Source organism: Trichechus manatus, unplaced genomic scaffold (genome assembly GCF_000243295.1).
Source record: "Trichechus manatus latirostris isolate Lorelei unplaced genomic scaffold, TriManLat1.0 scaffold00091, whole genome shotgun sequence".
NCBI classification, from domain to species: Eukaryota; Metazoa; Chordata; class Mammalia; order Sirenia; family Trichechidae; genus Trichechus; species Trichechus manatus.
Window position 1 is genome coordinate 2215433 of NW_004444027.1, and position 13654 is coordinate 2229086.

The window sequence follows — 13654 nt, forward strand, 5'->3', positions numbered from 1 at the left end:
TGGATCACTTTTTCGGCCATATTCTGCTAACAGCAAACTCCGTTTTCTCTTTAGAAACCACTCTTATTGCTCTCAGTCGCCAAAGACTCTCGCCTGAGTTCCCCGAGCCTATGCGAAGATAATTTAATTCATCGAGATGGAACCAGCCCAGTTATCTTTCAGATCCGTGAACTTACACCTTGGTTGAGCGGTGAGTCTGCACCACCGTTCCTTTATTTCATTGTCCTCAGGGCTAAACTACAGTCTCGCTGTCTTAAACAGCAACACGGGTAGTCTCTAAAAAGAATATCCACAGAACCCCCGCACCACCGCAAGCGAGCAGGTTAACCCGACCACTAAGCCTGCTCCCGAGTCCCGGCCTTGACGCGCATTTCACTGATTCCTTCTTGAAACTCGCGAGTGCTTGGTAAACTGTGGTGTGTTGATGGGCCGCGGATCGAGGAGCCAATGCCAAAAGCGCCGGGGCGGGGCCTGGTAAGAGCGGGCACCGGTAGCACCGCAATAAGACGAGAGACGCAGCGCGCGTGCCAAGGCGCCAGGCAGGCGAGGTCGGCTGGGCGCAGCCGGCTGCGCAGGGCCCGGGCGCCTCGAGGGAGGGGCAGGGGTGAGGGCTCGGAAGGAAGCGGGCGTGGCCAGGAGCCAGCCTGGCCGCTCTCCCGCCCCTTCCCCTCCCTTCCCCTTCTCCCCTCCTCTCCACTCCTCTCCCCGCCCCGCCCCGCCCCTCCGGCCGAGCCTGGAGGCTCCGCCCCTCTAGTGACATCACTGGCCAGGCCAGCCGGCGCCATTTTGAAAGTGGAGTCGCCTGTTCCTGCTGCTGCTGCTGCTGCCGCCGCCGTCTTAGCTGCCGCCGTCGCTGTTGGAGAAAAAGCAAAAGCGGGGAAGCCCCAGAGTGAAATCCACCATCCTGCAGGCTGGTCTGCTCGCCCCTCCTTCCTTCTTCCCCGACCCCCCACCCCCTCCCCCACAGGTGCCATCCGCCGCCATCCGCCCTCTCTACCCCCCTATCCCCAGGTGAGGGGGGTGAGTTCAGGAAGCAGAGACCCCGAGGAACCCAGCAGACTCACCATTTGCAGCGCAACATGGCAGGTAAAGGAGAAATCACCCTCGTCCACTGACAAGGCATCGCTTCCTTCTTCATCACCCCCTAGCGACCGTCTCTGCCTCACATAGAACCACGGGGCGCCCCTCGGATTTCTGGGAGTTGGTGGGGTGGGGGTGGGGGTGGGGTGGGTTCTGGTGAGGCGAGTGGTCGCTGTGATATCAAAATGGCTTTTAAAATAAGGGCTGGAACCTTTGCGTGGGTGGGGGTGGGGTGTGTGTCAGCAAGCCGTGGGGTAAGGCGTGGGTGGGGCGGGCTGGGGGCGAGTGCAGATTTGTCTTTACTGCTTTGGAGGCCGGTGTATCCTCCCCCCCGCCCCGGATTTTTTACGGATCTTACATCATTTAATTCTTATTTTTCCCGTTACTGCAAGCTTTTTTGGGTATTATGTGCGAATATATTTTGCACAGGAACGGAAGAGTGCTTTTCAAGTTAAAATACAATAGACATGTATTTTTTCTATTGTGGATACGTATATTTTTGAGACTAAAAGTCTGAATTTTTTGTTTTGAACCATCTCACTTTAGTTTCTTACCCGTTACGACCAAAAAGTGCAAGGCGTTTAGTACAGCAAGTTGCAATAAAAATGTAATTTAAACTTTTAGTTTTGCATCTTAGCTTTTGTGCAAATGTTCTTTCCTCAAAAGGGTTTCAGAGAGTTTGTTAAAATAGTTGTGGAGTTCAGTGACAAATAGCAAAGGAGAGAGATTTAGGCAGAAACTTGGGGGAAGAAAGGAGGATTATAGGAAAAACTAGGTTGAAATATTAACAAGGAATGGGAGTGAAGGAAGAGAGGTGATTGCTTTGAGGATTATTTTTGTACATTTTTTTTGGTTGCTGGATATCTTTCATCTGGTAGAATTTTTTCTAGATATGAATTGAGTTTCTTTTTCATAGATTGAGGTCATTTTCCTGATATCCTCCTCAGTGCTTGGACGTGAAATGGAAATATTCAGAGACTAAATTAGTTTTTCCAGGTTTTTTCAAATATTTAGATAGATAGTTAAACCTTTTAAAATTAACATTGGATTGACTTATAGTCTTCTATAAACAAGTTACTCTTTGGCCTTGTTGAATACTAAAATGAAATTAAAATTGTTTTGTACAAGATGATGACAAATTAGCAAAATAAATCTTTTGCAAGTGCTTTTGGATTCTGAGGGATAAGGTGAAGGGAGGCAAAACAAGCTTCCTTTGAAACTTCTTCAGCAGCATTCATTTCGGTTTCTTTTCCTCTGTCTGTAGCCAGTGATTTGCTGGTAATGAAATGCAAAGAAATGGGTGGTGTATGTTTGTTGTGTGTGTACTTTGGTGATAGGGTTCATATGAATCATTACTTCTCACTCAGGCAGTAATGTTCCTGAAGTTTTCTCTTCGTTCTATGTTTTATGGTAGTTTAACCTTATTAAGTCTTCTGCAGGCTTTTTGTACATTTAAAGCAAAACTAACTTTTGATATTTACTTTTTTCTGGTAGGTCTTAGCTTGAATGTAAGGCTCTTACTTTGTTTTAGGGGAAGCGAAAATGGAAGGGAAGTTTTCAACAAATATACAGTTTAATGATTGTATATACCTTTAAATATTTCATACCTGGAAAATCTGGTTTTTTCTTTTTTTAAAGCAGTACCAGCTACTGCAGACTAAACCTTTTTCCAAATTAGTACTATAGGTAGTGTTTATATGTGTGGGCAGTACTAAGCTATTAGTATCATGCCAACCGTGGATACCATCTCTCTGGTTATGAGAGTAAACGTGAACAGAACTCAATTTTAATTGATGTTTTTGTGTGTGTTTTTTCCAGGAGCTGGAGGAGGGAATGATATTCAGTGGTGTTTTTCTCAGGTGAAAGGAGCCGTAGATGATGATGTAGCAGAAGGTAAGAAAGCATTTAATAAAGCAAAACTTGAATATAGAATCTTCTCAAAATCTCGATTACTGAAGCATTTTCTTGAAGCTAAGCCTGTGATAGTTCAAGAACATTTTGTGTTTATTGTTTAAGAAATGTGAGAATGGGCCTTGAGGTAATCTTTGAACCTTAAATCAAAAATGTCTCCTGAAGTCTTCCTAAAACCGAACAGTAGTTTAGCTTAACTAGTAAAAAAAAAGTTTAGCTTAACTACTGAAAAAGAGCATAATGAGCATTATCTATATCTATATGGGAATCAAATTGACAACAGCAACTTGAAACATTACGTATAAACCTTAGAGGGCAGTGAATTTATGTTAATGGGGGAGGAATAATTCAGAATAGGAAGGTGAGAATGGTTGTACGACTCAAAATGTAATCAGTGTCACTAAATGGTACATATAGAAACTGTTGAATTGGTGTGTGTTTTGTTGTGTATGTTAACAACAACAAAATAAATAAAATTTATTTAAAAAAAAAAGAAAAATGTAAGAATGGGTTTGAAAGTCACTTTTCTGGGCCATAGTTTTTAACTCTTGACCAAATCTCTTTGATTTTTATTTCTTATTTTTTCCCCCTGAATTAAATGAAAGTAGTAGGTGGTGATGTATATGAAACCATCACAAGAAAAATCTAAGATCCACATGATAAAGGTTTCCTTGATTTATAAATTCCATATACAAGTCAATGGTGTGTTCGTATTTGTACATTGTTTTAAATAATTAAGTTAAAATAGGTGCCATCAACAGCTCACAAACATTCTTTACAGCATCTTATTTTCGTGGAAAGATTTTTAGCTTTTTTTTTTTGAACTTGCCTACTTTGGGAGTGTGGTGTTGATTGGCATATTCTATGAAGAAATACTGGCTCAGATTACGCATTTTATTGTCTCGTAGGGATTAGTTTAGAAGGATAAAAAAATAACGCACTGAACATATAGCTTGTCTTCTGGGGAACTTCTTATATTCCAGTGCAGTTAAAAACTAGTTTTGATCAGTTGAAGAACTTCTAATTTCCCCCCCCAAAGTGTTTATTAATGCATTTCAGAACTTCATATAGAGTTTTGAAACTTTTAAGGTTTTATGCTCGGTTGAGATGATCTTATGTGGTGGAGGTGGGGGCATTATTTTCCATAAAGTAGTTGCATTATTTCATCATTCATAAGTATAATTTAAAGTTTGAATTTTAATAGTATTCAGAAGTAGTGTCTTGAATTAGAGTAGGAATTTTCCAACAAAATTTAATTAAAACGTGCATTTAATCTCTTAAAATATGTCTGGTGAAATTTTTAAGTCTTTCCATAGAATTGTCCTCATATTAAGATTATAATTTCTGACCTGTTACAGGGTCGCTATGAATCGGAATCTACACAATGGCAACAAGTTAGGTTTTTTTTTTTTTTTTAATCTCTGAGTCACAGTCCAGTTGACTCCATGACAGTGGGTTTATCTAGAGTATTGTTTGTTTTGAGGATTTTTCCAGGCAGCGATAGGATGGTGGCTTTGTGTTGAGCCAGACATACACTTGTATTTGCCTGTGTCAATGTCATTGTTAAAGAAGTGTCTGTTAGAGTTTTGAGACTCCTACGGGAAGACAGTGGCATAAATTATACATGTAATACTTTACAGCGTACGCTCCAGTTTCTTTTCTGTTGGCTCTTCATCCATTTTTCAGATGAGAAATCAAAACCTTAAGTTACGAGACTCACTTATGGTCACACAAATAGGTTGTCTAGTGAAGCCTGTGTTGTTTGACTTGTTTAGAGAAATAAATCCTAAGTTCAAGGGAGGAGTTGTGTTACTCATTTTGTAACTCCATTACCTGCTGAATAGTAGGCACTCAACTATTGGATCATTAGTTCTATTGTGTAATTTTATTGTCATAACCAACCAAGTTATGAAAGTGCTTTATACTTTAAAAACATTCCATTTCTCAAAGGTCTGTTGGGGCCTCCTAAGTGCTGAGGACTGGGAGGTGAGGTAGCTAGATCATAAAACCTGTCCCCAAGGAGCTCAGTTTATGTGTTAAACATTAGGCAAAAAGACCACATGGATTTTATTTAATCAGAGGAAGCTTATGTTCTAAATTTACCTAATTGAACCAAATGATAGTTTGTGATATATATGATGGATCAGTTGTAGTTCTTTTCTGCAAATACTTAGTAGCTGTATTTTGTTACTGATTCATTAAGTAATGACTTTTTTTTGAATGTGTTATAATTTTAAGATACAGTGCATTCATAGCATCTTAAAATGCTGAGGCTTATTATGTGTATTTTAACAAAAATATGACTTGTTCTAGTATCTTTGTCTACACACGTGTATTAATTATTAAGGATAAATTTTTCAAATTTATGCTGCTTTAATTTGGGTACTTTTGCACGCTCTAGTTTGCATACCATGATCTATTGCGTTTATTTTACTATGGGAAGATTTGCTTTCTGAAATAGAGTATGATTATTAATACCTTGGTTTAGGCTATAATCTCTAAACAGATTATATCTAGCTCAACCTTTAGTTTAGCTTGCTCATTTTCTGTTAAAGATACATGCCAGTTTCTTTCCTGTCAAAAGGTCCAAATTCTCTCCTCTCCCACATGCAGTCACAGTTTTTACTTCTGTAATGCTTTAATCTTTCCATACCCACTCTTACCTTAGTTCAGGTTCTCAATATCTCTCATCTGGTTGCAGTAACTTCCTAAATGATTTCCTGCTTTTTTCCTATGTTTTGCTGCTAGCTTAATCTTAATTGCGGTCCTAGTGTTGTCATTTTCCTCAGAAGTCTTCAGTGGATCGCTGTATCCACGGGATTATGAATTAAGGTCAGACATTTCAGACCAGAATGTGAGACCTTTCACCAGTATTGCCCCTACTTAGGTATATTTTCTAGTACGGTTTACAAGCCAGCTAAATGGATACTATTCTTTAAACAGGTTCTGTACGCTTTCACGCCAGAGCCTTTGCTTTTACTGTTCTCACCTTGGAATGCTTGACGCTTCTTCCACAATTCTTCTCTTAGCAGAATCATACTCATCCTTCAAATCACCGTGCAACTTTTCTGCTTATTTCTCTCTTAGAGTGCTTTTTTTTTTTAATCTCTCAAGTCATGCCTGTAATCCTTTTACTTATTTCCCCTTTATGGATTTTTTTTTTAAAATCTTTTTTCATTGCATTTTGTATCATTTGGTACCCAGAACCTTTACTGTTACACTGTAAGCTTGTGCAGGACTAATTTATCTTTGTACTCTATGTAGGGCATCGTATATAAATTGTTATGCCTAGAACAATACCTGGCACACAGTAGGTGCTCACTAAATATTTGCTAAATGAGGGAATATAAATGTTGCTATTAAGTTTTGAAGGGGAAGAGGACAGATAATAGGATGATTGAGATGTACTTCTGGCAATCATGGATTTATTTACTTGGCAGGCTTTATAACTGGATTGATATACAATTGTTTCATAGAAAGACATTGGGAGACCTTGGGTTTTTATCCTGTCTCCAACACAAACTAGTATGTCATTTGGATAAGTACTCTGTTGTATGCTTAGTGGTAAAAGTACTGGATAAGGTGATTTCTACTGCTGTTTATATTCTAAACTTAATTTCCAAAGAGTCTCAAAGAAATAGCTCAACATTATTACTAGTGGTAAATTAGATTGTTTGAGTAAGTTAAATTAGAAGCCTTAATTTAAAAATAAATCGTTATTGGGCTTAGTTATTTAAGGCTTAAGATTTTACATTAAATACATTACAGAGTTCAGACAGAATTTGACATTTGACTATTCATTGTCTTCCGGCCCATGTAGGCCCTTCCTGGATATTTACAACCTATATTAAGTATTTTTTCTCAGGCACTTTTAAGTGGTTTAATCTTGTCTAGGAGGAGGTTGAGAAACTAAAATTTTATCACTTGGATAGTCTTATATCATCTATTTCATTTTAATCTAATGGTAGAGGTGATAACATTTTATCATATTCTATACTTAGAATTTTTCCTTTTTATTGACAGCTTTCTATCATGAAAGGTAGGTAATAGATTGTTGTTGGTTGCCTTTCTGACTCATAGTGACCCCATGTGTGCAGAGTAGAGCTGCTCCATAGGATTTTCAAGGCTGTGACCTTTCGGAAACAGATCACCAGGCCTGTCTTCCGAGATGCATCTGGATGGGTTCAAACCTTGTGTCTTTCAGCTAGTAGTTGAGCACTTAACTCTTTGTACCACCTAGGGACTCCTTGAGTGGTAGACTGCTTAGTTTGAATCCTGCTTAATCACTAGCTGTGTGGTCTTGGTTAAGTTAACCTCTTGGTGCCTATTTCACTCTCTGTAAAATGGGGATAACAGTAAAAATCTAAATGTTGCTTTGATGATTAAATGAGTTAATATATATAAAACACTTAGAACAGTACCCAGTACGTAGTAAGAGTCTTATAAGCGTTTAGCTATTACTGTTATTTAAAAGTTTGTGGCAAACGGGAGTAGTCAGTGTTGGAGAATGAGGAAACTGGGAGATTGTCTTTCAAGGCTACTAAAAATTTCTTCTCAGACAAGGTGAAGAAAATGGTGTGTGTATGTGTTTATATACAATCTTTGATTCCACTAATTAAAGCTCAAAAAATAATTCAAAACCAAACTGTAGATTGAGACACATACTAAGGTGGTTACACTATAAGGAAAAGCTACGAAGTAGTTACTGTAAATGCAGTTAGTGGTTGCCTTTAAGGGAGTAGGAGGGACTGTGATTGGGAAGGGAGCTGAGGAGGCTCTTGGGGTCACCTGGATGGTGGTTGTACAGATCTTTGAAGTGATTAGTTAACCTAAAATTTTGTTTTGTGTGATTTTCTATATCTGTTAAATATTTTCACAATTAAAAAAAAGTTGTTGTTTTTTTTTTTTTTAAATCAAATACTGTACTGAAGTATTTAGAATGAAAAGTGGCAATCCTCTATCTTACCCACTCTCTAGTCCCTCTCCCTAAAGGCAGTTATACATTCAACTCTCATAACTATTCCCTGGTGTTTAATTACATGTGTGTGAATAAAATGATGATCCTTTTATTTTTTGTGAATTTTAGACATTGCCAATTGACTTCTTTCCATAGTAAATGAAGACTCACCACTCCTATTAGTCTCTTCAATATATCACAATGTTATATCACATGCTGTGGTTAAATTAAAAGTCAGTGTGTTGAGTGCAGATATTCTGCTGCTGCACCAGTAGTGCTCTACAATGTTACTCATTTTGTAAAAATAGTTTATTTTTGTTGTTGAGAATATATACCACAGAACACCAATTCAACAATTTCTACATGTACAATTCAGTGACATTGATTACATTCTTCAAGTTGTGCAGCCATTCTCACCCTCCTTTTCCGAGTTGTTCCTCCCTCCTCAACATGAACTCACTGCCCTCTACATTTCCTATCTAAACTTTCAAGTTGCTGTTGTCAGTTTGATCCCATATATATAGATCTTAAAAGAACACAGTGCTTAAGACAGACATTCTTTACTAGTTAAGCTAAACTGTTGGTTGGTTTAAAGAGGACTTTAGGGGATAGTTTTGCTTTAAGGTTTACAGATTACCTAAAGGCAGTAGTTTCGGGGATCATCCAGCCTCCGTGGCTCCAGAAAGTCTGGGTTCTGTAAGAATTCAACATTCTGTTCCACATTTTCCCCCTCCCTCCCTTTGATCAGGATTCTTCTGTAGAATCTTAGGTCAACACGTTCAGTAATGGTAGCCATGCACCATCCAGTTCTTCTGGTCTGATTAATTTGCCTAGTTCTTTTTGCATTTTTTAAACTTTTCATTATGGAAATTTTGAACATTACAGAAAGGAGATGGAATAGTATAATGAACCTCCTCATCACGGAACATCACTAGCCCATGGCAGATGCTGTCCCATTTATACTTCCATCACTTCACCCCTTTATTACTTAGCAATAGAAAGTGTTGATTTTGCTTTTAAAATCTGAATTTAACGTAATAGAAAATCAATTTTATTATTTTAAAGTGAGACAGCAAGGAATTTTACTGATGATTTTATGCAATACTGATTATGATCTGTTTAAATTTTACTTGTGGAAATAAATTATTAAAAATTCAAACGTGAATAATCTCAAGTGTGTAATTTCTGGTCTAAGATATGGAATTATTAACCATTCATGATGATTTTTCATTATTCTAATGTAAATATGATCTACCCATTTCTATATTTGATAATTAAACTTTTTTATAGCAAATTATTTTAGGATATGATTTGATTACAAGAATCCTGGTTTTATCAAACTTCTGTCCAAATGCATTCCATCTTTTCAACACTTTGTTTCCTGTTTGTTTTTTGTAGGATTTAGAGGTGTAGACTGGTTGTTGCAAAAAATTTTTAAACAGTGTACTTTAAATAATCCCCAAATAAGGAGGTAAATAAACTGTTGAGAAAATAATCTTTGGCATCACATAAAATTTAATGGCTTTTAATCCATTCCATATGCTTGTTGCTACAATATAAATGAATTAAAGATCATTTGTGTTCTGTGTTTCTTAGAGAAGTATGCACGTTAGATTTAGGTGCTAGGGTAAGTAGGACCCTGTTATTTAGCAGACTTCAGAATATTGACACATCAGCTGTTTTCCAATACTTAAAAGTCCTGAAGGTTTCCTTCCTTCCCAAAGATCATCAGATGAAAGAGCTTAAGGCAGATATAAGTTGTTATCTAAAGAACAGTGAGGGGGTAGGGTACCTACAGTAAAGATCTTGTTTAACATTCTTACCTTGTATGACATGTGACAGTCTTCCTTTCTTTGAACACTGGCATTACTACTGATAATGAAGTCTAGCAGATCTCACGCAGTCAAATCACTTAAAAAAGTATAAATTTACCCATTAAATAACAAATGACAGTGTTTATCTAGTATTAGACAGTATCCTTGTTTTCTTTTAAGATATGTGTAATTTTTTTGTTATTCCTTTATTAATGAAAAATTATGAGATAATAGCCATTGAAAGTACATTAGCTGAGGTTACTCTCAGCTTACTCTTAGGTTACTAAAGTGAACCAAAAATTAAACGTAAGTAGTATTTACTACCCTCTAAATACTGGAGCCTTGATGGCGCAGTGGTTAAGAGCTTTGCTGCTAACCAAAAGCTCGACAGTTAGAATCTACCAGCTGCTCCTTGGACTCCCTGTGGGGCAGTTCTGCTCTGTCTTACAGGGTCACTATGAGTTGGAATCAACTCGACAGCAATGGTTTTGATTTGGAATAGTGAACCAAATTTCATGAAAATCAGTCAGATTCTTAGGGAATAAAAAGAATGATGAAAGATTGCAGCAAAGAATTTATTTTATTAGATCAGTGAAGGGAGTCACATGTATTAATTACTAGGTATTCGGTATACGCATTTACCTTGTTTATGTTAAAGTTGAGTTGCATGAAAGAAGGCAAATAACATTTTAAGTTTCTTATGCTGTTAAACAAGAAAATTGAAGAATTACATATTGATACTTTGACTAATACAGTATCTCAGCTTTCTTACCAGACTTTAGACTTTGAATACACAAAATTGATTAAGTTACATTTAGTCTCTTTTCCTTTCTTTTAGGTGAGGATGGAAATCCTAAAGAGTAATCAGGGGTCCAAAAGTTACTTCCTTGGTAGAAGGAAAGAGAAATAAAGGCTTGGATAACTTACTAACTAGATTTTCCATAGATAATTAATTGAGTTTGATTAGTACAGCTATAAAGTGAATCAGTATGGGAAAAGATGGCATGACCAATTTAAGTAATAACATCAGCTAGCATTTCTTGAGTGTTTAAGCGCTGGGTACTGTTTTAGGTGCTTTGTATATATTAATTCATGAATCCTTACAAAACTATGAAATAATTGGCCACTGTTGTTGTTCCCTTATTATAGATGAGGAAACTAGGCTAGAAGGTTAAGTAATTTATTATCCTGTAGTCTTGGGCAAGCAGTGGAACTGGGATTCTTACCTCAAACCTTTTAGTTTTTTAAGTTAATTTTTTTATTGTACTTTAGATGAAGGTTTACAGAGTGAACTAGCTTTTCATTAAACACTTAATATACATACTGTTTTGTGACATTGGTTGCCAACCCCCCAGCATGTCAACACTCTCCGCTTCTCGACCTTAGGGTTCCCATTATTACCTCAAACCTTTTAATAAAAATTTCTGCTACCTAATGTGGTTATGTTTCAAAACTTCATCACCTTCCTTTAGTTCAGGTGGAGGCATTTGAGAAAGTTAGAATATGACTTATTTATAACATGGTTCATTTGTAATGTCTAGTAGATTATTATTGTTTTGAAGAAATTAAATTCAGTTTGGAAATTTGTTGGATTTCTGGCTAATGGAATTCTTAAGCTGGGACATGCTGTCGATGTCCTTCTGAAAATACATGTAAAATTGTATGTGCTTGTACATGCGTACATTTTTCTGGTCAGAGAGTGTCATAGTGGACCTGTGATCGATAACCACTGAAGTCTTTCTAAAGGTCTGTGAAGTCAAAACTGTTTTCATAGTAATACTAAGATGATATTTTCCATTTTCACTTTGTTGGCATTTGCACCAGTGGTGTGAAAGCAGTGTGGGTAAATCTGCTGGTGCTTAGCATGAATGAAGTCAGTGCCACCAAACGACACCAGTAGTCATGGTAATATTCATTCCCCACTAACTGGCAGTTTAAAAAGATGTCAGTTTTACTTAAGAATGTCCTTAATGAAGCAGTAAAAATAATTTATTTAATTTCAACTTTTTGAGTATGTCTTAAACTTTTGGCATGACAAAATGGAAAGTGCATCTAAAGCGCTTCTGCTATAAACCAAAGTACATTGATTGTCTGGAGGAAAAGCGTTTGTGCAGTTATTTTAGTTTTCAGCAGAACTGCTTTTTGCATGGAACATTATTTTGACTTAAAAACTGACCAACTATGGTTAAAAACTGACAAACTGTGGTTATTCAGACTTAAATATTTGGCAGATGTTTTCTCAAATGAATCGGTAACTATCACCTCAAGAAAAACAACTTTTGTTGCCTATAATAAAATTTTACTTTTCATGCAGTAAATTAGAATTTTGGAAAACTTGTATCTACCATTGTGAATGTGACAGCTCCCAGTAAAGATTTTTCTGATGAGATCAGTAGTGATATTAATAAATGTGATTTTTGATACCGTGTAATGAAATATGTCAGCATTTTGAAGATCTGCATAATTCAGTGGATCATTGTTTTCCAAAATCATGCATAAGTAACAGTGCAAGATAGAGCATCGAATGGTAATCTGATATGGTTTCAGATTCCACAAGCCTTTAAGAAACTACCACTTGTTGAGCCTTGGTGTAGTATCAAAGAATAATATCTATAGCTACCTGAAAAGACTATTAAAATACTCCTCTCTTTTTCCAACTACATATCTGGGTGAGGCTAGATTGTCTTCATATATTTAACCAACACAGTATATTGCTGCATATTGAATGCAGAAGCAGTTCAGAGAATCCATGCATTTTATGTTAAACCAGACAGTAAAGAGATTTGCAGCAATGTGAAACAGTGCCATTCTTCTCACTAATTTTTTTTTGAGGGGGGATATAGTTATTTTTAATACAATTTTGGCCTAATGTGTAGGCTTATTATTACTATTTTTAAATGAGTAAATATTTTAAAATTTAAAAGATGTTTGAGGGCCTCAGTTTTTAAGAGTGTGAAAGGATCTTGACATCCAAAAATGTTGAGATGTTGAGTCTGTTAAGGTTTGGTCTGTTAATAGATTTCATCGTACTAATCTGCTTTAAAAGAGTCTTACGAACCAGAAGATAATTGATCAGAATAGTGTGCTGCTTTCTTACATGAATGCCTGTAAAGCTGTCCTATAAAAGTTGTTACTGTGACTTGAGGTTGTTTTACCCTACTCCCTCACTGTTTTTTAGATACCAAATTAAACTATGTTAAGCTCTTTCATCTGATGATCTTTGGGAAGGAAGGAAACCTTTGGGACTTTTAAGTATTTACTTTTAAACCTATCTCTCCCTTACCAGAGATTAAATACTAGCAACAAGTTTACCAAAATACTTACTTTAGCACTAAAAGTTAGGTCACCAGGGCTTTTCCTTTGCTCAGATCAAACATCAGTAACACTTAATGTAGGATTACTGAACTCCTCAGACCCTCCTCTAGTCTCTAGTGCCATTTGTGGACTGGCTACCTGGTCATTAGAAGTGAGTTGGTGACTTTGACATTGTGTTTTATTTTGAGCCCAACATGTAGCAGTTTGATAAGTTGTTATTTCTTAGAAGAAAGGCATATAACTGGCATGGAAACATTCTATTTCCCGACTCTTAACTGTTGAATGCAGAAGAATGGAGAAGGAGCAGTATTTTCTTTAAATCCAACCTTAAACTACAGCATAATTTTATTTTAAAATAGTTCCCAGGTTTGCTATTCTAAGAATGTAGTCTCAACTATCTTTTATTGAGAATTTTTGGCGTTATTTTTCTATCCCTCTTCTTTTTAAAAAAAATAATATTTTATTGTGTTTTCATTGAAAGTTTACACAGCCGATTAGGTTCCCATTCAACAGTTTGTACTCACATCGCTCACTGACATTGGTTACATTCTTCACAGTGCATGAACATTCTCATTAT

The 13654-nt window shown here is 36.8% G+C and overlaps 1 protein-coding gene across 4 annotated transcripts in view; it reads left to right on the forward strand.

Annotated features, from left to right (window-relative positions):
* Positions 1-793: 793 nt before the first annotated feature.
* PPP2R2A (protein phosphatase 2 regulatory subunit Balpha) overlaps positions 794-13654 on the forward strand; it is a 90343-nt gene continuing 77482 nt past the window's right edge. Inside the window, exons 1-3 of one of the 4 annotated variants that reach the window (XM_023736713.1) lie at positions 898-914; positions 1012-1086; positions 2899-2973. In XM_023736713.1, the coding sequence (XP_023592481.1) occupies positions 1080-1086; positions 2899-2973 (82 nt within the window). In that variant the 5' untranslated portion in view covers positions 898-914; positions 1012-1079. Of the gene's footprint in view, positions 1087-1377; positions 2974-13654 lie in introns of those variants that run through there. The other 3 variants (XM_004382166.2, XM_023736715.1, XM_023736712.1) reach the window with 3 other exon arrangements.